Raw genomic sequence first — 24,093 nt, forward strand, 5'->3', positions numbered from 1 at the left:
TGGTAGGACTATGTTCTTATCACGGGCATCTATGCCCCTTCTGATGCAACCTATTATCTTATTGGCCTTGGCAGCAGCTGCCTGACACTGTTTTTTGCAGCTTAGTTTGCTGTTTATTAAAATTCCTAGATCCTTTTCCATGTCAGTGTTACCGAGTGTTTTACTATTTAGTATGTACGGGTGACTTGCATTATTCCTTCCCATGTGCATAACTTCACATTTGTCAGTGTTAAACCTAATCTGCCACTTATCTGTCCAAGCCTCCAATCTATCCAGATCCCTCTGTAGCAGTATACTGTCCTCTTCAGTGTTAATTACTTTACACAGTTTAGTGTCATCTGCGAAAATTGATACTTTACTATGCAAGCCTTCTACAAGATCATTAATAAATATATTGAAGAGAATATGGCCCAATACTGACCCCTGAGGTACCCCACTGGTGTCAGTGACCCAATCTGAGCGTGTACCGTTAATAACCACCCTCTGTTTTCTATCACTGAGCCAGTTACTTACCCACATACAGACGTTTTCTCCCAGTCCGAGCATTCTCATTTTATATACTAACCTTTTATGTGGTACAGTGTCAAATGCTTTGGAGAAGTCCAGATATACGACATCCATTGATTCGCCGCTGTCAAGTCTAGAACTTACCTCTAGTGTTGAGCGCGAATATTCGAATATCGAATTTTTTTCGCGAATATCGGCACTTCGCTAATTCGCGAATATTTCGAATATAGTGATATAAATTCGATATTTCAAATATTCGTTATTTTTTTTTTATTGTTATATTTTTTTCTTTCCCACTTCCCTAAAGTTGTTCTTACCTGTCCTTTGGATTCCTGGCTTCCTGGCTGCTCCAGTCAGTGCCAGTTGCCGCTTCTGCCGACTTCCGTGCTCATGGAGCGTCCCCATCACCATGGGAACGTCTCCATATACTAGAATGTACTGTCGGATTTGAGAATTACGTTAAAATCGCAATTCGCGAATTAAACTTAGCTGTCTCTATAGTAAAGTTTCCTATATGATTGCTAGAATTAGCGAAGTTGACGAATAGGTAGCTAAAACGAAGATGCAGAATACTTTGTTATCTTCGTTTTGTGGAATATGACGAATACATTCGTTATCTTCGTTTTGTGGAATATGACGAATACATTCATCATATTCGCTAATTCTACCAAGCCAACCATAGTAAACCAGGTCCAAGTTGAAATCGCAATTCGATTAATTCAAGTTATAATAATCGAATTTCGATTTTAACTTAGCACTGCTATATTCCATATTAGGCTAGAATTAAATATAGCAGTGCTAAGTTAAAATCGAAATTCGATTATTATAACTTGAATTAATCGCATTGCTATTTAAGTTAAAATCGCAATACGCGATTATTTAAATCGCATATTAATCGCGATAACAAGAATAATGACGAATATTCGATTTCGACGAATATAAAACAAATATTCTATCGAATATTCGCGAATTTCGTCGAAATCGAATATGGCACCTGCCGCTCATCACTACTTACCTCCTCATAGAAACTGATTAAATTAGTTTGGCATGACCGATCCCTCATGAAGCCATGCTGATATGGCGTTATTTGCTTATTTCCGTTGAGATGCTCTAAGATAGCATCTCTCAGAAAACCTTCAAACAGTTTACCCACAACAGAAGTTAAACTTACCGGCCTATAGTTTCAAGGCTCTGTTTTTGGACCCTTTTTTAATATTGGCACCAGATTTGCCATGCGCCAATCCTGTGGAACATTCCCTGTCTGTATAGAGTCCGCAAATATCAGAAATAGAGGTCTGGCTATGACATTACTTAATTCCCTTAGGATACGGGGGTGTACGCCACCCGGTCCCGATGACTTGTCTATTTTAATCTTTTTAAGTCGCTGATGTACTTCTTCCTGGGTTAGACAGGGCACTTTTAATGGGGAATTAATTTTTACATTCAGCATTTCATCTGACAGTTTATTTTCCTCAGTGAATACATTGGAGAAAAAAAATATTTAACAGCTTTGCTTTCTCCTCGTCGCTCTCTGTGACTCCCCCCTCATTACTCTTTAAAGGGCCGACACCTTTAGATTTATACTTTTTAACATTTATATAATTGAAGAACATTTTAGGCTTAGTTTTACTCTCTTTGGCAATTAATCTCTCGGTCTCTAGTTTGGTCGCTTTTATTTGTTTTTTACATGTTCTATTTTTTCCCTAATAGTTTTTCAGTGCTTCCTCGCTGCCCTCCTGTTTTAGTGATTTATATGCTTTCTTTTTGTCATTTATTGCTTTCTTTACAGTTATATTTATCCACATTGGTTTCTATTTGTTCCTTAACCTTTTATTCCTATAAGGTATGTACCTCTCACAATGAGATTTTAGGATGCTTTTAAAGATATCCCATTTTGTGGCTGTATTTTTTATTTTTGAGGACATTTAGTTAGTTAGGCCTATGGCCTCTCTTAGTTGGCTAAATTTAGCTTTTTTGAAGTTTGGTATTTTTGTTCCTCCCTGTAGAAACGCTCTTTTGAATGATAATTGGAAGGTTATTACTTAATGGTCACTATTTCCCAGGTGTCCCCCAACCTGCACATCTGTTGTTCTGTCAGGTCTATTGGTTAATACTAAGTCCAGTATGGCCGTCCCTCTAGCCGGGTCCTGAACCAGTTGGGACAGGTAATTGTCTTTGGTTTTTGCCAAGAACCTGTTTCCTTTATGGGATGTACAGCTTTCAGTTTCCCAGTCTATATCTGGGTAGTTGAAGTCATGTTATATTTTTTTTGCGGGGCTACGTAAGGGAGCAACGGATGCGGACAGCACACGGAGTGCTGTCTGCATCTTTTGCAGCCCCATTGAAGTGAACCAGAACAACGGTCGTGTGCATGAGGCCTTAGTATGAAAAATTTAAGTCCTCCCAGTCTGTTATTAACAGTATTTCTGAGCAGTCAGAAAGAAGTAGTGGGCATACAGTACACCACTAAATAGAGGAAGGAGTGTATGCCCACTAATTTTCCTATGACCTCACAAAAACACTTTTGATAAGGGTTCAGAAGGACTGAAACATTTGGGGGGTAGTAATATTTTGTTAGTTAATTGAGATTTTGATGAAGCATTGGTGATCCTTAATAGTGCTGTGAAATTTTCTGATGGAATTATGAGAGGCTGGTTAGCCCCGTCATAGGTTTGGTTGATATTTTATAACAGAGCACTCAAAGAATGCCGGGACCATGTGTTACACAAAGAATATAGTTTTATTTAATTACGCTAGTGGGTCAGCAAACAATAAAATCAATAAACGAATGGCAGCCTAAGATGTAGATAAATATTGGCTCTATATACATTTACCTAAAGAATTATTAGGAACGCCTGTTCTATTTCTCATTAATGCAATTATCTAGTCAACCAATCACATGGCAGTTTCTTCAATGCATTTAGGGGTGTGGTCCTGGTCAAGACAATCTCCTGAACTCCAAACTCCAATGTCAGAATGGGAAAGAAAGGTGATTTAAGCAATTTTGAGCGTGGCATGGTTGTTGGTGCCAGACGGGCCGGTCTGAGTATTTCACAATCTGCTCAGTTACTGGGATTTTCACGCACAACCATTTCTAGGGTTTAGGGTTTACAAAGAATGGTGTGAAAAGGGAAAAACATCCAGTGTGCGGCAGTCCTGTGGGCAAAAATGCCTTGTGGATGCTAGAGGTCAGAGGAGAATGGGCCGACTGATTCAAGCTGATAGAAGAGCAACGTTGACTGAAATAACCACTCGTTACAACCGAGGTATGCAGCAAAGCATTTGTGAAGCCACAACACGCACAACCTTGAGGCAGATGGGCTACAACAGCAGAAGACCCCACCGGGTACCACTCATCTCCACTACAAATAGGAAAAAGAGGCTACAATTTGCACGAGCTCACCAAAATTGGACTGTTGAAGTCTGATGAGTCTCGATTTCTGTTGAGACATTCAAATGGTAGAGTCGGAATTTGGCGTAAACAGAATGAGAACATGTATCCATCCTCTGATGGCTACTTCCAGCAGGATAATGCACCATGTCACAAAGCTCGAATCATTTCAAATTGGTTTCTTGAACATGACAATGAGTTCACTGTACTAAAATGGCCCCCACAGTCATCAGATCTCAACCCAATAGAGCATCTTTGGGATGTGGTGGAACGGGAGCTTCGTGCCCTGGATGTGCATCCCTCAAATCTCCATCAACTGCAAGATGCTATCCTATCAATATGGGCCAACATTTCTAAAGAATGCTATCAGCACCTTGTTGAATCAATGCCACGTAGAATTAAGGCAGTTCTGAAGGCAAAAGGGGGTCCAACACCGTATTAGTATGGTGTTCCTAATAATTATTTAGGTGAGTGTATAATGGATAGCAGCACCATACGAATATGGACAATACAATATACTATATTGTATTGTCCATATTCGTATGGTGCTGCTATCCATTATATATAGAGCCAATATTTATCTACATCTTAGGCTGCCATTCGTTTATTGATTTTATTGTTTGCTGACCCACTAGCGTAATTAAATAAAACTATATTCTTTGTGTAACACATGGTCCCGGATTTCTTTGAGTGCTCTGTGCATATTAATTCATTTCCAATCCCCTTAATCGAGTGAGTGTTCTCGATTGGACAGGTGCACCTACTTGGTGCCCGGGTTTCTTTAGTGCGACATTCCAATTGTATATTTTATAACAGGCCCTTCTTTTTTGTCAAGTGACTCAAACCGAACAGAATAAAAAACAATTCTCCTTTACATCCCAATCAGATAGGGCTCAAAGAGGGATTATTTGTACTGTACGTCAGACAAATTCTGCTTTAGCTGACTTTAGTGAAAGTGAAAACTCTACCTAGTCGAAGAGGCGAGAATACAGAATTCTACATCTGTGAATGATTACAAGGATTTTTTTTGACTTTTTATGCCTTGCAGACACCAGGCATTCTATGATTAAAGTAAATAACTCCATTTCCCCTATTAAATGAAATATGTGCCCAATCGTTTGTGTGTGTTTTGCACTTGCTAAAAAGAAAAAAAGTGTTTCGGGGGGTTGATTGACAGTCGCTGGCTACTGCCTTTCTTATTCCACATGCTAAGTTATTTCTATATTGGTGCGGGAGGGAATGGACAAAGTGTTGTTTTGTGAGGCCCGATCTGTTACTAATTATGTGGTAGCCTGATGACTGATAGCTAGAAATGCCCAGCAATAAAATAATAGAGAGGTTTTCTTGTACCCAACAGGGAATTAAATGTCTCGTGAAAATGGTTGACTCGAAAGACGCATCCATAAATGAACCATGGTCCTTACAAACCACTAGAAGCTATATGCTCTCAGATGAAAGACCAGCTATTCCAGGGGTACCGAGGGCACCAGCCTCGGGTATTTTTCCTGAAGCTCCAGGTGTCCCAGAGGTCACCCCTTTCAATTTTTTGCCTTCCTAATAATACAGATACAACTGAATATTAGTAATAGGCAAGCAGTCATGACTGGTATTGACAATTAGCCAACAATGAATGAAATCCTTCAGCAAAACGATTGACTCGTAAGACAAATCTTCACTAAGCAACTGGGCTCTTATTAGCTACAGAGCTATTAAACCACTGGGAACAAAGTACTTCCACATGAGATAACATCATCAGGCCCATGCCCCTGACATTTTGGTTATTGTCCCGATCGCCTAGTTTCTATTTACTGAGCAAGTAGACACAATTAAAAACTAGCTATCAGTAAGTCATGGCAGCTTCCTTATCCCTCAAAAGTAGGGATGCCCAATCTACGGCCCTCCAGCTGTTGCAAAACTACAATTCCCAGCATGCCAGGACAGCCTACAGCTATTAGGACATGCTGGAAGTTGTAGTTTTGCAACAGCTGGAGGGCCGCCGGTTGAGCATCCCTGCTTTAAAGTAACAGATGTAATTAGGAATATTGCAGCCATGTGCTTGAAGGGGTTTTTCACTATTCATTTTATGGTGACTGTGCATGGTATTTCAGCCCACGCCCATTGAGTTGAGATGGCCTGACTTGTACCTAGGCTATGTGACCTTTGAAAGTAACATCACTGGCCTAGGAAGAGCCTGCAGCACTCACCAGACCCTTCAAAAGTCTTGGATCGGGCGGGACAGTCCAGAATTTTGATGGCTGCCCTGTGGTCTACGGACAGTTGAGGTATGTCCCGCTTTTATTTGTGTGTGTCCTTAGGACGCAGAGACAGTTGATTGGAATGGTGATACAGGGAGCTGTCCACTCCTCAGCGCTGCTGGGCTTTGTAGGAGGTGAGTGCAAGCCCGGGAATCAGGATATGCGCTCCTCCTCCTACACAGCCCAGCAGCACCATGTGTGTGACCTCACTGGGCCTGCTGGGGAGCGTAGGATGTGCTTCAATCATCAGGAGAACAGACATTTTCTTTTAACAGATGATGCTGAGTGTCTTTAGCGCCAGAATTTTGGTGTGGATTCTGTACCAAAGAACCAGTGCCAGCCACCTTCTTTTGGTCTCCATTGGTATAACGGAGCCTATGAGTATGTGAACGCATGCATCGAAAGCTTTCTCAGCACATACAGTAAACATGAGAAGTTGCAGACACAATGTGAAAGGAGTCTTACATAGTGAAAATACTATAAAAAAAAGAATATAAATATATATATATATATATATATATATACATATAATGTTAATTATTATCATGTTATTATAACAGTGTGGTCAAACTGAAGGCAGTTAAGGCTCGTTTGCACAGCCTGATTGTTGGGCAGATCATTGGGGATGAATGTTCTTGCGAACACATGTTCCCGATAATCGGATAAAGCTGCCCAGGAACAATCACTCCATTTGAGGACGAACAATGACATTAGCGATTACTCGTCCCCAAATAGTGGAGGGGATTGCTGCATGTAAATGCAGCTTTCTCCTCTACTGACGAGCAAGCAGTTGGCAGGAAGGAAAGCTTCCCTCCCAACAATTGCCTGCTCCATTGCGCCATGTAAACCAGCCTTTACTTTTAGGCTAATTGCCTTTTACAGTCTACTAATCACCAGGCTCAGTATTTCTGAACAAACTGAGAACATGGTACTTGTAATTGAGAAGGGAACGCAACTTCCCTTTGCTGTTTGTTGGTTAAGTGGGACACTATATGGAACTGTTTTTCTCATGACAATGTTTACTGTACCTGATTCACATGGCCCCTCATGGACAATTGTAAGATTTCTCTCTGGCTGTGCAATGGCCTTTTCCTTAAATTTGCACAGCTGGGGATAGGTCTTGCCATCAGATCCGCACACAGCTGTGTTAGACAAGCAGATACATTGAGGTTCTGGCACCTCCCCGTGGCTCAGGTCCCCCATATCCAATTGGCATTCCAGGTTATCTCCACATTTGCCATAGAAGTGGTTAGTGTTGTCCAAATCACATATCTGTCCTTCCAAATTGGCACATTCCAAGCAGCAATCGCAAGGGTCCCGTACGACTCCAGCAAGACATCCTCTCGGAGTAGGACATTCTTCTGGCCTACAGTCAATGCAGCTCTCTCCTTCTTCTAGTAACCTCTGCCACCCACGTTGTAGATAGTCAGGGGCGCTGGGGAGGGCCAAGCTTTGAAATAGCTGCAGATATGTGAGGTATATCAACAAGAAGAAGAGTTCAGGACAGCTCCACGTGGCACATCTATACATTTTTAAGAGTTGTCCTGGACTGTACAGCTAACTTCCATCACTTGCTGGTTCGTCACTTGAAGTTCCGCATTTTTCGATAAATACTTCTGACTTCTGGCTGAGAAGATCTGAAAAGAAGAGAAATGTTTCTTTGATTCCCTGTTACAAGAGATTCCTTTGTACAGCTTTTCGTCTAAATTCAGTTATGCAGATTCTCTGTTAGGCCTCTTGCACACAAACTTTTTTCCGTTCCGTTTTTTTGTGTTCCGTTTGCAGTCCGTATGCAGAACCATTCACTTCAATGGGTCCACAAAAACAACGGAAGGTACTCCGTATGAATTCCATTTCTGTATTTCCGTATTTCTGTTCCATTCAAAGATAGAACATGTCCTATTATTGACCGCAAATCACATTCCGTGGCTCCATTCAAGTCAATGGTTCTGCAAAAAACACGGAATGCATACGGAATGCATCCGTATGTCTTCCGTATCCGTTCCGTTTTTTGCGGGAACCATCTATTGAAAATGTTATGCCCAGCCCAATTTTTTTTATGTACTCACCGTTTAAACATTATTGTATGCTTCCGTTTCCGATCCGCAAAAAATGGATCCCAAATGAAAAAACCGAACGGAAACACTACTGAAACAAAAAACTGAAAAATGGATCCGTTTAAAATGGACCGCAAAACCATACGGTCGTGTGCAAGAGGCCTTAACCAGATAATAGGAGACCTCAGAACAGTTGTCTAGGAAATACAGTATATTTGGTCAAATAGAAGTCAGAGAGCGACTGAGGAAGAGCAAATCTCCACCATAGTATACAGACAATAGCACGTTCTAGGATGGAATAGTGAGATATATCAGCAGCAGCAAGCCAAACCAATAGAAAGCCATGAGATTTAATATGGCTTTGTTATTAGAGTGGTTTCCGGAGGAAATATTTGATGTAGAACTGGGGGCAGGAGGTTTAAGAAGAAACGAAACCATTATTATTCACCTTTCTGATCCCGAGACTGTTCTTTCACGGTCCATTCTCCTTCGCGGTCTCTCTGACCCTGTTCTTGAATAAAATGTTTCCCCTGAAACACCCGTTTAATAATGAGCCACTAAAATGAAACCAGTGGCCATCAATCTGTCCCATGTGAAAGTGACATCAAATTTACTCTTTACTATACACACGTTTCCAAAATGGTTCGGCCACAAGGAGCGGATTTTCTGCAGAAGAGCTTCTAGATTTGCTCCAGATTTGCAGATATCTCTTTATGCACAGGGTGAAATGCATGATTAAAATCCACAGCCTCAGGCCTCTTTCACACTACCGTTTTTTTTTTTCCGTTTTGCGGGCCGTTTTTTGCGTTTCGTATACGGTTCGTATATGTAACCATTCATTTCAATGGTTTCGCAAAAAAAACTGAATGTACTCCGTAAGCATTCCGTTTCCGTTTTTCCGTTCCGTTGAAAGATAGAACATGTCCTATTATTGCCCGCAAATCACGTTCCGTGGCTCCATTCAAGTCAATGGGTCTGCTAAAAAAACGGAACACATACGGAAATGCATCCGTATGTCTTCCGTATCCGTTCCATTTTTGCAGAAACATCTATTGAAAATGTTATGCCCAGCCTAATTTTTTCTATGCAATTACTGTATACTGTATATGCCATACGGAAAAACGGAACAGAAACGGAAACAAAAAATGGAACAACGGATCCGTGAAAAACGGACCGCAGAACGCTGAAATAGCCATACGGTAGTGTGAAAGAGGCCTTAGGCTACATGGACACGACCGTATGTGTTTTGCGGTCCGCAAAAAAAACGGATGACGTGCCGTATGGCATTCTTTTTGTTTGCGGATCCGTTTTTTTTTTGCAGATCCATTGTAATAATGCCTATCCTTGTCCGCAAACTAGAAAAAAATAGGACATGCACAATTTTTTTTGCGGGGAAACGGAACGGACATACTGATGTTTTTTGCAGACCCATTGAAATGAATGGGTCCGCATCCTATCCGCAAAGAAAAAAGGAACGGACACGGAAACAAACAACGTTCGTGTGCATGTAGCCTTAGGCTACATACACACGAACGTAAGGGGTCTGTGCCCGTGCTGTGGACCGCAAATTGTGGTCCGCAATGCACGGGCACAGACCGTGGGGCAGCCACATGCGGATCGCGGACCCATTCGCTACTTTTTTGCAGTGCGGAGGCACAGCCACAAACACCACGTAAGCACTCCGTAGTGCTTCCGTGGGGTTCCGATCCGTGCCTCCGTTGCGCATCTCCGTGATTGCGGACCCATTCAAGTGAATGGGTCCGCAATCCGTGATGCGGAATGCACACGGTTGGTGCCCGTGTATTGCGGACCCGCTGTATGTGGGCCGCAATACGGCCACAGGGGGGGCGCACAGTCGTGTGCATGTAGCCTTACGCTTCATGCACACAATCATATTTTCTTTCCGTGTCCGTTCCGTTTTTTGCGGACCATATGCGGAACCATTCACTTCAATGGGTCCGTATGTCCGTATTTTCATTCTGCAAAAAAAATAGAACATGTTCTATTATTGTCCGCATTACGGACAAGGATAGGACTGTTCTATTAGGGGCCAGCTGTTCCGTTTCTCAAAATACGGAATGCACACGGACGTCATCCGTATTTTTTGCGGATCCGTTTTTTGCGGACCGCAAAATACATACAGTCGTATGCATGAGCCATGAGACGTCCCCTTGGACACATTTTGAAGTGATTGACAGGTGATATAAACCGCTTTTTTATGAATATAGAGCCACAGGGGCATTTGATAAACTCACTTTAGGATTCAGTGTTTTACAAGGGACATCGCCATATGTTTAGCTTATAGGGCTCATTTCTGATGACATAATCCCTTTAAGATTTTTCAGTGTTTTGCGATCTGTAAAAAATACGGATGACATCCGTGTGCATTCTGTTTTTTTGCGGAACGGAACAGCTGGCCCCTGATAGAACAGTACTATCCTTGTCCGTTATGCGGACAATAATAGATCATGTTCTATCTTTGAATACGGAAACGGAATGCATACCGAGTACATTCCGTTGTTTTTTTTTGCGGACCCATTGAAATTAATGGTTCCGGATTCATTCCGCAACGTTGCGGAACGGATCCGGACCCATTCTACGGACTTGTGAATGGACCCTGAATTGGCATGTCGTGGATTTTGTCTGCAGCATGTGGATAAGGGCTCATTCACACGGCCGTTTGTCAGCCGTTCCGTGCATTGGGGACAAAAATTTGCGGTCCCCAATGCACGGGCAACATCCATCTGGATTTCGCAGACGGATCCAGACCCATTCAACTTGAATTGGTCAGTGATCCAACCGCACCGCAAAAAAAATAGAACATGTTCTATTTTTTGTGGTGCGGAGGCACGGTGAGAAAGCACAGAGTGCTTCTGTGGGGTTCTGAGCCTCTGTTCCACACCGGACCTTCCGGATTGCGGACCCATCCAAGTGAATGTGTCCGCATCCGTGATGCGGTGAAAAAACGTCCGGGGCCCGTATATTGCGGACCCGCTGTTTGCGGGCCGCATTATGGGCATGGCCGGTACACGTTCGTGTGCATGAGCCCTAAGACTCTATAAAATCTCATCCACTTTGCTGGTATTGTAATACACTGAGAATAATCTGCATCATATCTGCCACACTGGTACATAACCTAAAGCTGAATGTGACTCCATGAATACTCTTTTCTCCCTAGTATTTATTAGGCCACATGCACACGACCGTTGTTTTATTCCGTGTCCGTTGTTCCGTTTTTCGTGATTTTCTGCGGACCCATTGACTTTCAATCGATCCGTTGAAAACTCGGCTAATGCACCGTTTGTCATCCGGGTCCGTGATCCCAGTCAGTCAAAAAAATATAACCTGTCCTATTTTTTTCACGGTAAACGGTTCGCGGACCCATTCAAGTCAATGGGACCGTGAAAAAACGCGGAGGCACACAAGATTGTCTTCTTCGTCCGCGTCTTTTTCCTATCATTTGCATGGCAAACTTGACTTAGACCTTTATGTCTGGTGATCCTCCAAAAATAAAGGAAGACACACGGAAACAAAAACGGAAATGGATCACGGAACAACGGAATCCCATTTTGCGGAACGGAACACAACAACGGTCGTGTGCATGAGGCCTTAGTGTGTGTGACCGGACTCTTTCCTGAATATTTTCTTCCTGTCTCTGTTGACTTTGGAGCTTTTCCTCTCTGGTTCTGACCCTGGCGGCTCGTACAATCACTCCTACCTGTTTGCTCCACCTGTGGGCAGCTACCCTGTGATCGTAACCAAGAATTCCATATATGTGCGGCAGGAGCCTCTGAGGGTGAACTAGTTAGGCCTGTGTCACACTGCCGTTACAGCATTCTGGGGGGGGGGGCTGTTCCAGCATAGAATGGCGGGAATCAGCCGGACAAAAACCATTGTGAGCAGCGGTATTTGTCCAGCCGATTCTCGGCATTAGTTAAAGGGGCCAGGCGGCATTCCAGCAGTGACACAGCCTGCCGGATCCGTAAATGCCAGTGTGAAATTAGCCTTAAAGGGGTCGGCCACTTTCTGTCTGCTAGTGACCAATATGTAGATGAGATGACTAATATGACACTTACTAACATAGCCTTTGTTGATTTTCCGTGCCATCTGCTATATTTTATGTCCCCTTGTTGGGCAAATCCTCTGCGCTGTCCAGACAGAAGACCTGTCCATAAGATGGCCGCTAATGGAGGGTCATGTGACCAGGCAAAAATAACTCCAGACGCATCACTCGGCCTTCTCCACTCAAATACACCACATCTGCCACCTGCACTTGCAATGTTGAATGTTGAGACTGAGTGATTTGCCTGGTCACATGACCATCCATCAGCAGCCATTTTATGGACAGGACTGCTGTGTGGACGGCACAAAAGACTTGACCAACAAGGGAGCGTACCTTATGAAATATAGAAAATGGTGCAGAATATCAACAAAGACTATACTAGTAAGTGCCATATAGTCATCTTACAAACACATTGGTCAACAGCAGGCAGAAAGTGGACAACCCCTTTAAGGTTCTGTGCTGTAGGCAGGTCCTATTTTGTGATAGGGATGTTTCAGGTTGAGTGCTCCATAACCTGGTTCTTGCCAACTGGGCGACAAGCATCAAGTCTGGCAGTGGATTGCCATTTTGATGGACAGGTTAGCAGTACTTTGACAGCTTCATTGCAGGAACGATGGTGCCCAACTAATCTCACAATAGACAGATGCCTTGGCTATTCCATATTTAGTCTACGGCCAGTCCTATTAGCTATATATCCATAGTCGTATGCCTTAAATAGCCTGGTACTTGTTCAATTCATACTCTGCAGATGCCAAGTCTCAGGTCTAAATTTCACTGTGCCACTTGAGCAGATATTTGTTCTGCAATAACTATTGTAGGAATCCACGTACAGGAATACACTTACTATGTGACATTTGTCTTTTTTAATTATTTATTGCCTGTGACATTGGATCTGCCACTGGAGATAAATTCTCTCCTTAGTCTCTGCTGTATATATGAGAATGTCCTTGCAGTAGCATTAATCTAGATTTTTTAGATTTTTATCCTAGTGTATAAATTCCAAAGAATTATTTATGACATATAAACTAATCCACATCATTTAGGCTTCCCTAAGTCCTATTGCCTTCAATAAATAGTAAGAATGAACCAGAGACACAAACTGAAGATATAAGGCCTCTTTCACACGGGCATCATGGATTTGGGCCGGATAAGATGCGGGTGTGTCGCAGGAAAATGCGCGAGTGCAGAACATTTTAATTCGTTTTGCATACGCGTGAGAAAAATCGGCATGTTTGGTACCCAAACGCAAACACAGACTTCTTCACAGAAGTTCAGGTTTGGGTTAGGTGTTGTGTAGATTTTATTATTTTCCCTTATAACATGGATATAAGGGAAAATAATAGCATTCTGAATACAGAATGGTAAGTAAATTAGGGAAGGAGGGGTTAAAAATCTTTTTAAAAAAATTTAACCGACCTCATCCACTTGTTTGCGCTGCCTGGCTCATCTTCTTTCTTCTTTTTTGATGACCTGGGAGGAAAAGGACCTTTGGTGACATCACTGCACTCATCACATGGTCCATCACCAATGGTGATGGATCATGTGACGGACCATGTGATGAGCACAGTGACGTCACCACATGTCCTTTTCCTCAAAGAAGAAGACAGAAGAGATGCCGGCTGCGTGAACAAGTGGATTAAGGTGAGTTAAATTATTTAGATTTTTTTTTTAACCCCTCCATCACTATTTTACTTAGCATTCTGTATTAAGAATGCTATTATTTTCCCTTATAACCATGTTATAAGGGAAAATAATAATGATCGGGCCCCCATCCCGATCGTCTCCTAGCACCATGCGTGAAAATCGCACCGCATCCGCACTTGCTTGCGGATGCTTGCGATATTCACACAGCCCCATTCACTTCTATGGGGCCTGCGTTGCGTGAAAAACGCACAAAATAGAGCTTGCTGCGATTCTCACGCAACGCACAAGTGATGCAGAAATCCATGCAGATCCTGTAGAGACAACCTCATGCCAACGTGTGTAGCTGATTTTCAAATATGCTACACATTACCATGCCTTAAAGGGGTTTTCCAGTTACACAAAAAATAAATAACATCAGCATTCAGACTTACTGCATTATATAAGTCAGATGATGAAGTTCTGAGTGCATTTTGACCCCTCCAGTGTAATTGTGATCTGTGATCCACACCCTGTGTTTGGCTACTTTCACACGTGCGCTTTTCCTTTCTGCTGTTGAGATCCATCATAGGATCTCAAAAGCGGAGGAAAACGCTTCAGTTTTGTCCCCATTCATTGTTAATGGGGAGAAAACTGAACCTGCACCAGAATGTATTCCGTTTCATTTCATTGCATTCCCCTGAGACACACAAAAGCAGCATTTTTGAGTGCGTCCTGGGATACTGATTAGGACGGATCCGTCATGAAACACAATGTTAGTCAATGGTGATTTCGGACACGAAAAAAAAACCTGATCCGGCGCCCATTGACTTACAATGGATTTAATGACGGATCCGTCTTGTTTATTTGGGATATAATACAACTGGATTGCGTTTTTGCTGAACCCATGACTGGCTGCAGCAGAGTCAAAGCGGATGTTGGGAGTGGGGGACTAAAACGAGGCAGCCGAGGAAGAGCTGGGACCCAGCAGTGGTGAGCAAGTAAGGCTACTTTCACACTTGCGGCAGAGTGATACGGCAAGAGGTTCCGTCGCCAGAACTGCCTGCTGGATCCGGCAAAACGTATGCCAACTGATGGCATTTGTAATACTGATCAGTCTTAAAACTGCCTGATCAGTCAGAAAAATGCATTGAAATTCCGGATCCGTCTTTCCAGTGTTATCTGGCAAAACGGATCCGACATTTATTTTTTTCACCTTTTTTTCAGTCTGCGCATGCGCAGACCGGAAGGACGGATCAGGCATTCCGGTATTTTGATTGCCGGATCTGGCACTAATACATTCCTATGGAAAAAAATGCCGGATCCAGCATTCAGGCAAGTGTTCAGTATTTTGGGCTGGAGATAAAACCGTAGCATGCTGCGGTTTTATCTTTTGCCTGATCAGTCAAAAAGACTGAACTGATGCATCCTGAACGGATTACTCTCCATTCAGAATGCATGGGGATAAAACTGATCAGTTATTTTCCGGCATTGAGCCCTTTTGACGGAACTCAGTGCCAGAAAAGAAAAACGCAAGTGTGAAAGTACCCTATGGCTACTTTCACACTAGCGTTTTTTGCGGATCCGTCATGGATCTGCAAAAGCGCTTCCGTTACAATAATACAACCGCATGCATCCGTCATGAACGGATCCGGTTGTATTACGTCTTCTATAGCCATGACAGATCCGTCTTGAACACCATCGACAGTCAATGGGGGACGGATCTGTTTTCTATCATGCCAGATTGTGAGAAAACTGATCCGTTTTCTAATTGACCTACATTGTGTGCCAGGACGGATCCGTTTGGCTCCGCTTCGTCAGGCGGACAGAAAAACGCTGCGGGCAGTGTTTTGGTTTCCACCTCCAGAGCGGAATGGTGACTGAGCGGAGGCAAACTGATGCATTCTGAGCGGATTCCATTCAGAATGCATTAGGGCAAAACTGATCCGTTTTGAGAGCCCATGACGGATCTGACAAACGGAAAGCCAAAACGCCAGTGCGAAAGTAGCCTAAGCATGCTCCCCTTTTATAGATCTGGGTGGGAGGGGGATTTACAAAAAAAAACTACTATATTGAAAAGTGGAGCTGACTTTTCAGCAGGACGGTATGTAAAAACACAATCTAAAGCCTATGCAGCAGATTCTAAGCTCAGCTTTAAACCACAATGAAATACAGTAGAACTTCTGGGTTTGCCTTCCTAAACCACAATTCAAATGTAACCCATGAAACCTATTCACTAAGTCAAGTATACTGCCAACATTGTGAACGGAAAAGTTAAAAAAAGGAATGTGTGGTTGGTTGCTATGAAAGAGTGTATCCTGGAAAGAACAATGTGCACAGAACATATCTGTCAGGGCGGGAGCACAGGAAGAAAGCCCTCATATAACCTCCGACAACTGGAGACAGTCGAGGCCAGGAGGACCTCAGTTACCATCATTGGAATTCAGCCACTCTATTCTTGCTTGAGTGTATTTGGTTTTATTTAAAGGGGTTTTCCAGGCTTTTCCTATTGATGACCTATTCTCAGGTTCAGATCGGCGGGGGTCCGACATCCAGCAACCCCCGCCGATCAGCTGTATGAAAAAAAGGTAGACGCCATGCGCACGCGCCGTCTCCTGTCTCTCTTCCTGCTTTGCCATAGACATAGCAGCAGCGAGCAGGAAGAGAGTCAGGGCACAGCGCATGCACGCCTTCTCTTCATACAGCTGATCAGCAGGGGTTCCAGGTGTCGGACACCCACCGACCTGATATTAATTACCTGTCCTGAGGATAGGTCATCAATATGAAAAGCCTAGAAAGCTCCTTTCATTTTAACCAGTAAACTGCCTTCAGTTGCTATAACAATAGCCAAAAAGCTGGAAAAATTAAAAAGATAGTCTGAAAAGGGTTGACAGAGATATTCTGGTGCCCCCACTACCTAAAAAGTCTAAGTTATTACCAAAAACGATCAATTATGTATATCTAATAGCACCCATCGATTCTCATAGCTGCTAACCAGACTGACCTCACAGTAGGAGTGCCCTCCACCCATGTGTTAGAGCAGGCATGCTCAACCTGCAGCCCTCCAGCTGTTGAAAAACTACAACTCCCAGCATGCCTGAACAGCCTACAGCTATCTGTCTACAGCAGGGCATTGTGGGAGTTGTAGTTTTACAACAGCTGGAGGGCCGCAGGTTGAGCATGCCTGTGTTAGAGGATTACATTAATCATTTTAGGCTAAATCTCTCTGTTCCTCTATACTTCTGATATGTGCCAGTTTTGTAACTGATCAAAAGACCAGTATTATAAAACTACCGTCACTAGCCATCCAATGTCCATGGTCAGTGTAAAGGAGGCATCTGATGCACAGATAATTTGACCACCAGTACAACATACGTACATAGAGCTGAGATCCGATAATCTCTTTACCTTTGACCAGAGGCCTTCAACCTTAGGGCTCGTTGACACGAACGTGTGCTGCCCGTTGCCTTATTGCGCATTTGCGTGGCCATTCTGCATCACGGATGTGGACCCATTCATTTCAATGGGTCCGCAAATCCGGAGATGCGGAACGGAAGAACGGAACACTACGGAGTGCTTCCTGCGGTTCCGTTCCGTGCTTCCGCACTGCAAAAAAGATAGAACTTGCTCTATCTTTTTGCGGAACGGAAGGATCGCTGACCCATTCAAGTGAATGGGTCTGCGATCCCCATGCGCCTGCCCCACGAATGGTGCCCATGCATTGCGGACCGTAATTTGCGGTCCACAGCATGGGCACGGGCTTCACACGTTCGTGTGAACGAGCCCTTACTGTTACAATGGTGGCTTGCTCTGCAGATGCTACTCTCACCTCTCCCAGGGTTCTGGATCCACATCATGCTGCCCTCTTCTGATTGTCCGCTGCAGGTCTGCTATGGCCTGCTTGCGTACAAGCACTCTCCGCTGTCGCCTGTAAGGCATGCCTCTGAAAGGTCCAGTGCCTGCACCCTAATGTTTACCAGAATATAGTTGGCAACCTTGGAGCACTTCAGTCCCCTTACCCTATGAGAGGGTGTCTGAGCAATTAGATTCCTTAGCTTGCTAAGAGCCTGCTAGCGGTGCTGTATTCTGTTGTCTGCCCATGTACTGATCACTGCCTGTTTACCGATCTCTGTATTGACACTGCCCTACGAGGATGCACAGAAGCGTAATTAGGATAAGTAGCATGCTGGTGCCCCCGTCCCTTCGCCAGTTACAGAAACATGCTCTATCCACCTTCCCAGCTGGACCTTCCTGCCTTTTTACATTCCTAGACCATAGGAAACCTCAAAAAGAAACTTATTTTTTATACCAGACTGCATTTTCCAGACAAAACCAAAGCATGGTCCACCAATTAAAGAATGAAAATGATCTGGCTGGCTTCTCTGCTCTTTCCAGCTGATTTATCCTGCAGTGTGCTGAATTTGGTATTTGTCTCAGAGGAGCCAGAGCACAGGATCATTCACGATGGCCTCTCGTGTCAGTCTGCCTTCAGCCTATACAACCTGGAAGCAGGAAATACTTGGAATAGTGCCCCGTTATTCATTAAGTACAATATCGAGTAAAGCAATGAAAAGTTAATTGATGGAAAGTGCAACACTTATTGATTAAAACAGAATAATCTCTTCTTGGCTTTTGAGCTGGAAAACTATTTTTTTCCAAGACTAAAAATGAAATGACCACGTGGTGCATCCAAAGTACTAAACCTCCAAAATGCGAGATGATTGGCAGTGTAGTCAGGAAACTCTGCAAATCTGGTTTTAATTGAACATAGTGTATCGACACAGAGGAACATGTTAGGGCTTGGAAGGGAGAACGTAGTCGTGAGTAAATCATCTTATCTACAACAGTATAAAAAATAGTATTATATAATACATAGACAACTCATCCATAGCAAAGAGATTGGACTGCATCTTGCCTTATTCATAATGTTTTTTTCCCAACCTCATTTTTATGTTTCACAATGATGCATTTTCCATAGAACTCAAGATAAATTCTCTAGAAAAGGTTCTTTATTAAGCCACATGATAACTGCGACAAATTTAGCAATTGCACGTCTCTCATCTACGCCATTACCACTGCTCTACCATTCTATGTAGTGCATATCTGATCCCACATGTGTTACCTGCTCCATGCCGATCCTCCACATTGCCTCCATTCTGTACATCTTCCAGTCCTGCCACTGTCTCTGTTTACACCCAGCTGGCTATGGGCGTGGTCACAAGCACTGCTGCAGCCAATGACTGGCTTCAGCGGTGTAGCTGCTTGTGGCCATGTGACCTCTGAAGCCAGTCATCATTGGCTGGAGCCAGCTGGATGTACAACACGGAGACCTGAAGATGGAGGCAGCGTAGAGGACTGGAGCGGTGTGGAGCAGGTAAGTATGAATCTTCTGTTATAGGGGCCATGCTTTGGGAACTTCTTAAAAAAGCATTTTTTTAATAGGAAAACTGCTTTAAAGAGAAACTCCACTTTGTGTCTAATTGGATGATTACAGTAGGGAATTGTAACAAGTACCTACGACGGAAATACCCCTCTAATGGCTCATCATGGCTAGATATGCTGAAACAACCAAGAGAGCATCGTTGGCCCCTTCCATAACCATAAGAAACTGTAGTGGAGAGTGACCCACACCTCCTATAGGGAAGGAATGGTGCTCATCCCGAGACTTGGAATCTATAAGAGAGCTACAGATAGTTGGACCTCACCGGTTAGACAATCCCTTTTTTAATGACTCCAAACCAAAGCTTCACTTTACTTTACTCTCATCAAGTTGTAAGACACTTTCTTATCTCCAGAGGGATTTTCCACTAAGGCAGATTTTATTTGGTTTTAAGAGTTGGTTTGAAGTAAAGTGTTCTTTTACATTTTTCTGGATTCGGTGTCGGACTGGGGTATTTAGGGCCCACCAGTGTAACAGATTCTGGGGGCCCACCTTAGGGCTCCTGCACACCAACTTATTTTTCATGTCCGTACCGTTCCCTTCACTTCAATAGGGTCGCAAAAAAAAAAATGACTCTGTGTGCATTCGGTGTCTGTATGTCTGCATGGACGTTCTGCAAAATGATAGAACATGTCCTATTATAGTCCACATCACAGACAAGGATAGGACTGTTCTATTAGAGGCCGGCTGTTCTGTTCCGCATAATGTGGAATGCACACACCCGGTATCCATGTTTTGCGGATCCGCAATTTGCGGACTGCAAAACATCCAACGGCCGTGTTCATGAGCACTTACAGTGATAACAGAAATATTAAAGATGAAGTATGATGGCAGACATTCACAGCAAAATGCACAAACACACATGTGGCAGAATTTACACATATATGGATATCCTGCACTTAACTCAGTCAGAAACAAGACACATGCAGCGCACTCCAATCACTCATTGGACAGATGTGGCTCACAAGACACTTATACGTGGCTCACATGCCACTGATGCATATGTCACATGCTGCACATACACCACTGATACAGAGATCATATATAGCACACACCAACCACACATAGAAAACACGCAATGCACACACCAAGACATTTATGCCTAACCATATTAAGTGCAGCACACTTAAAAGGGTTAAAGGGGTTGTCTCTCTTCAGTAATTGACATTTATCATGCAGAGAAAGTTAATACAAGGCACTTACTAATGTATTGTGATTATCCATATTTCCTCATTTCCATCACATTATACACAGCACGTATCCGTGGTTATTACCACCATGTAATCCAGCAGCGGTGGCCGTGCTTGCACACTATAGGTAAAGGTGTTGGCCTATGCGCACTTCCAGCCTTTCCCTATAGTGTGAAAGCACGGCCACCACTGCTGGATTACACGGTGGTAATAACCATGGATACGTGCTGTGTATAATGTGATGGAAAGGAGGCAATATGGACAATCACAATACATTAGTAAGTGCCTTGTATTAACTGCATGATAAATGCCATTTACTGAAGTGAGACAAACCCTTTAACCCCTTTAAGCATAAATGTCTGGCATGAAATTTACTAAATCGTAACCTCCTCAGATTTCACATAATCTACAGTATATTTGAAAAGGTTGTCCTACCATAATGACCTATTGCCTATCTACAGGTGATAAATATCAGATTGCTGGGGTCTGACTGCTGGAACACCCACTGATCATGAAAAAAGGGGTCCTGAGACATTTAATTACATTACAGCCAATCTAATGTACACAAGGGTCTTAAGACCAGGTTCCCTTGATCATGGGGGTCCCAGCAGACAGACCCCCATTAATCAGACACTTATCACCTGTCGTGTCATAGCTGTTGGACCTTTTCACATTCCCTATCCTTAGAGGTTTTCTTTGGGTGTAAAAAAAATAAAAATAAATGAAAATTAAAAATCTGGCCCAAAATATGTGTCAAACTAAAATAGAATATCTCGCCTGTTAAAGGACCTGTGTCCACTTTTCTAGTTATACTCTTTTCACAGGATCAAGGTAACTAAGTGATCCGTGGGGGTCTGAACGCTGGAGCCCCCACTGATCCCCCTTCTTGATTGAGTGGCAGGTTGAGCTTTTGCCCTGCCTCTCCATCCATTCTCTATGGGGTCGCCGGAGATGGCAGAGTACAGAGCTGGTTATTTCCAGTGGTCCCAAAGAGAATAAATGGAGCAGCAGGGCATATGTGTGGCCTGCCACACCATTAAAAAGGGGAAACAGGACCAGTTCCTGGAATCAGTGGGGGTGGCAGAATCGGACCCCATTAATCATATAGTTATGCCCTATAGTGTGGAGAGGAAAACTTGAAAACCTGGACAAACCCTTTAAATCCTCCACCACTCCACCAATGTGAGCAAAGGGCATAAATGGAGGGCCATATCTGAAGCAGAGGCATTAGGGTTACCTGAGGCAGGGTAATAGTCGGGATCCTGGAGAAGGGGCAACTGGAAAAGATGCAATATTAGGGGTGCATTTAGAGTGAGGGCATTGGGGGGCATATGGACCTGGGGGCACTTATGAAGGGTGCACCTAAAGCAGAGGCATTGGGGGGACCTAGGGCAAAGTCCCCCCAATGCCACTCTGAACTCTGCAGAGAGCAGCACACATTCTCCTACAGCACACTACTGTCACACACCTGAGAAATCAGCCCAGCACCGCAGAGGAGTCCTTCTCTCCAGCAGCCAGTTTTCTGACAGCAGGGAGGGAAGGAGGATGGCCAGACATGTTCTCTCCTCATTCACTGCCAGCAGCTGAAGATTTGAAGATACTGCGGAGCCTCCTGTACAATTTACACCAGTAGGAGGCTGCATCACTGTGCGATACTGCCACCTAGTGGCTTCAATAATTTTCTCTATTGAGAAACAAGAGAAATAATTACTCCTCCGTCTTATTTCCGGGCGCAGAAGACTGGGGGCCCACCGGGGAATCCCCCACCTCCCCGGTGGGCCAGTCTGAGCCTGTCTGGATTACAACAAGATCACAGAACTTTACAGCGACATGGTCCTTATTCTTCTACAAAAATAAACCTTTCATCCATAAAATACAAAAATGTCCAGGACCACATGTTTGCTGGACACTAATGTTTCTGCACGGCACTGCAATATACACGGATGTACTACTGCTACTGCCTATATGACCAGAACCAAGAGTCTCATAATAAAAAGCAACATCAAACACAAATGGTCCACAGAACAGGGTTGAGATGGTGTAGAGAACATAGTACTTGTTGGGATTCCAAAACGCCACCTACCGGTACTTTTTCCTATACTCAGACATGCAGTAATCAATTTGGCCATTTTTCATCCAAAAAAATACTGTGATATACTAAAAACGGAGTTCATCAATGACTTTCATCAAGATATCTAAATACATGTAGGGGGGGGGGGGGGGGCATTTTGCAATCATGCACCCCTTTTGTGGTGTAACGTTGTTGCATCTTCTGTTATGAGTACATTATTGAGCCAAAAGTGGAGTTGGTTCTTGGTGAATTTTGCTTCCTAAAAGTCATTTTCCTGCCTCATTTATCATTTGCTGTTTTACAAATGTTACAAAATCATTTCATAACTTTGGAGCAGCAACACAAACCAAAGACAGACTTAAAACTGGCACCAAAAACAGCACCAAAGATGAATTCCCCCAAAATCTTTATAATACACAGCTTGTTATATTTGGTCCCTGAAAGTTGATCTTAGGGAGTATAGGCAGGTCTTAGAGAGAGAGCACTGGTTTACTTGCATATTGCACATGCAGTTTTTGACCGAAGCCAAAAATGGATCCAACTCCGAATAAAACGACACGAGAGAAGGCAGAATACTGTATGGCTGTAAGGTACCTTTACCAATAACCATGGCTTTCTAAAATAGGACTGCATTTTAATATACAATATTTATTGCATTGCTTGAGCACATACAGATACTGTATATAGATGTAGCAGAGTGGAGTGTATCTATTTTTCATTCATGCTGCTTCGCACTTCTTCTGCATTCTCTGATGAGTTCTGGCAAATGACAAACTCAGTTCCTCCAAAATCTCAGCCCTATAACATCTGTATCTACTCCATATTACAAAAATGCATGACATAAAATGATAAAGAAGCCACAACATAAGATAAATATTTTCATAAACAAGCGGAAATTGATGCATAAAATGGATACAGTTTGTAACAATCATTTCTGATTATGTTTCTGATGTAAAATATTTTTGACTTTAACAGAGTATTAAACTAATTTATCAAAGCAGGTAGAAGACAAAACAATGACTAAATGCAGTTTAATGTCGAATTGACACAAAAGATGCCCAGAGGCAGCTCAGCAATAACTATGAGAGAGAGAAGGCGCCCTTACCTGCTGCTCAGCCTCTCCAGGAAGGCACAGCTGGCAACAACTGGAGGTGGGTGCTTCTCTGGCAGCAGAAGGGCACTGTGTGGGAGAGGGTGCTGGGAATCAGTCAGTAGTAGTTTGTTTTACCACTGATGTGTTAAAGGGTTACAACCTCTGCAGTGTGCGACTCTTTGCTTTCCCAATACCCTTTATACTGTCTCCTGTTTGAATGAGAAGCAGTGATGTCAAACTGAAATGTGATTCCTCCCAGACCCATCCCCCCCTATCCACAGACCACTGTTCAGATCTCTCAGCGCTGCTCATTGTGCAAAGAATACAGGAGGGATCTTAAATCCATATGTCCACAAACTACCACCGCCAGCTTTGCCAGGGCACCATTTACATCTGGTGCTGCACT

The 24,093-nt window shown here is 43.3% G+C and overlaps 1 protein-coding gene across 1 annotated transcript in view; it reads right to left on the reverse strand.

Moving 5' to 3' along the window:
- KAZALD1 (Kazal type serine peptidase inhibitor domain 1) overlaps nucleotides 1-23,861 on the reverse strand; it is a 69,563-nt gene extending 45,702 nt beyond the window's left edge. Inside the window, exons 1-2 of the mRNA XM_040436413.1 lie at nucleotides 23,700-23,861; nucleotides 7,182-7,790 (exon numbers count right to left, since the gene is read on the reverse strand). Coding sequence (XP_040292347.1) covers nucleotides 7,182-7,683 — 502 coding nt within the window. The 5' untranslated portion in view covers nucleotides 7,684-7,790; nucleotides 23,700-23,861. The remainder of the gene's footprint in view (nucleotides 1-7,181; nucleotides 7,791-23,699) is intronic.
- Between the last annotated feature and the right edge of the window lie 232 nt (nucleotides 23,862-24,093).

Source organism: Bufo bufo, chromosome 6 (genome assembly GCF_905171765.1).
Source record: "Bufo bufo chromosome 6, aBufBuf1.1, whole genome shotgun sequence".
NCBI lineage: Eukaryota > Metazoa > Chordata > Amphibia > Anura > Bufonidae > Bufo > Bufo bufo.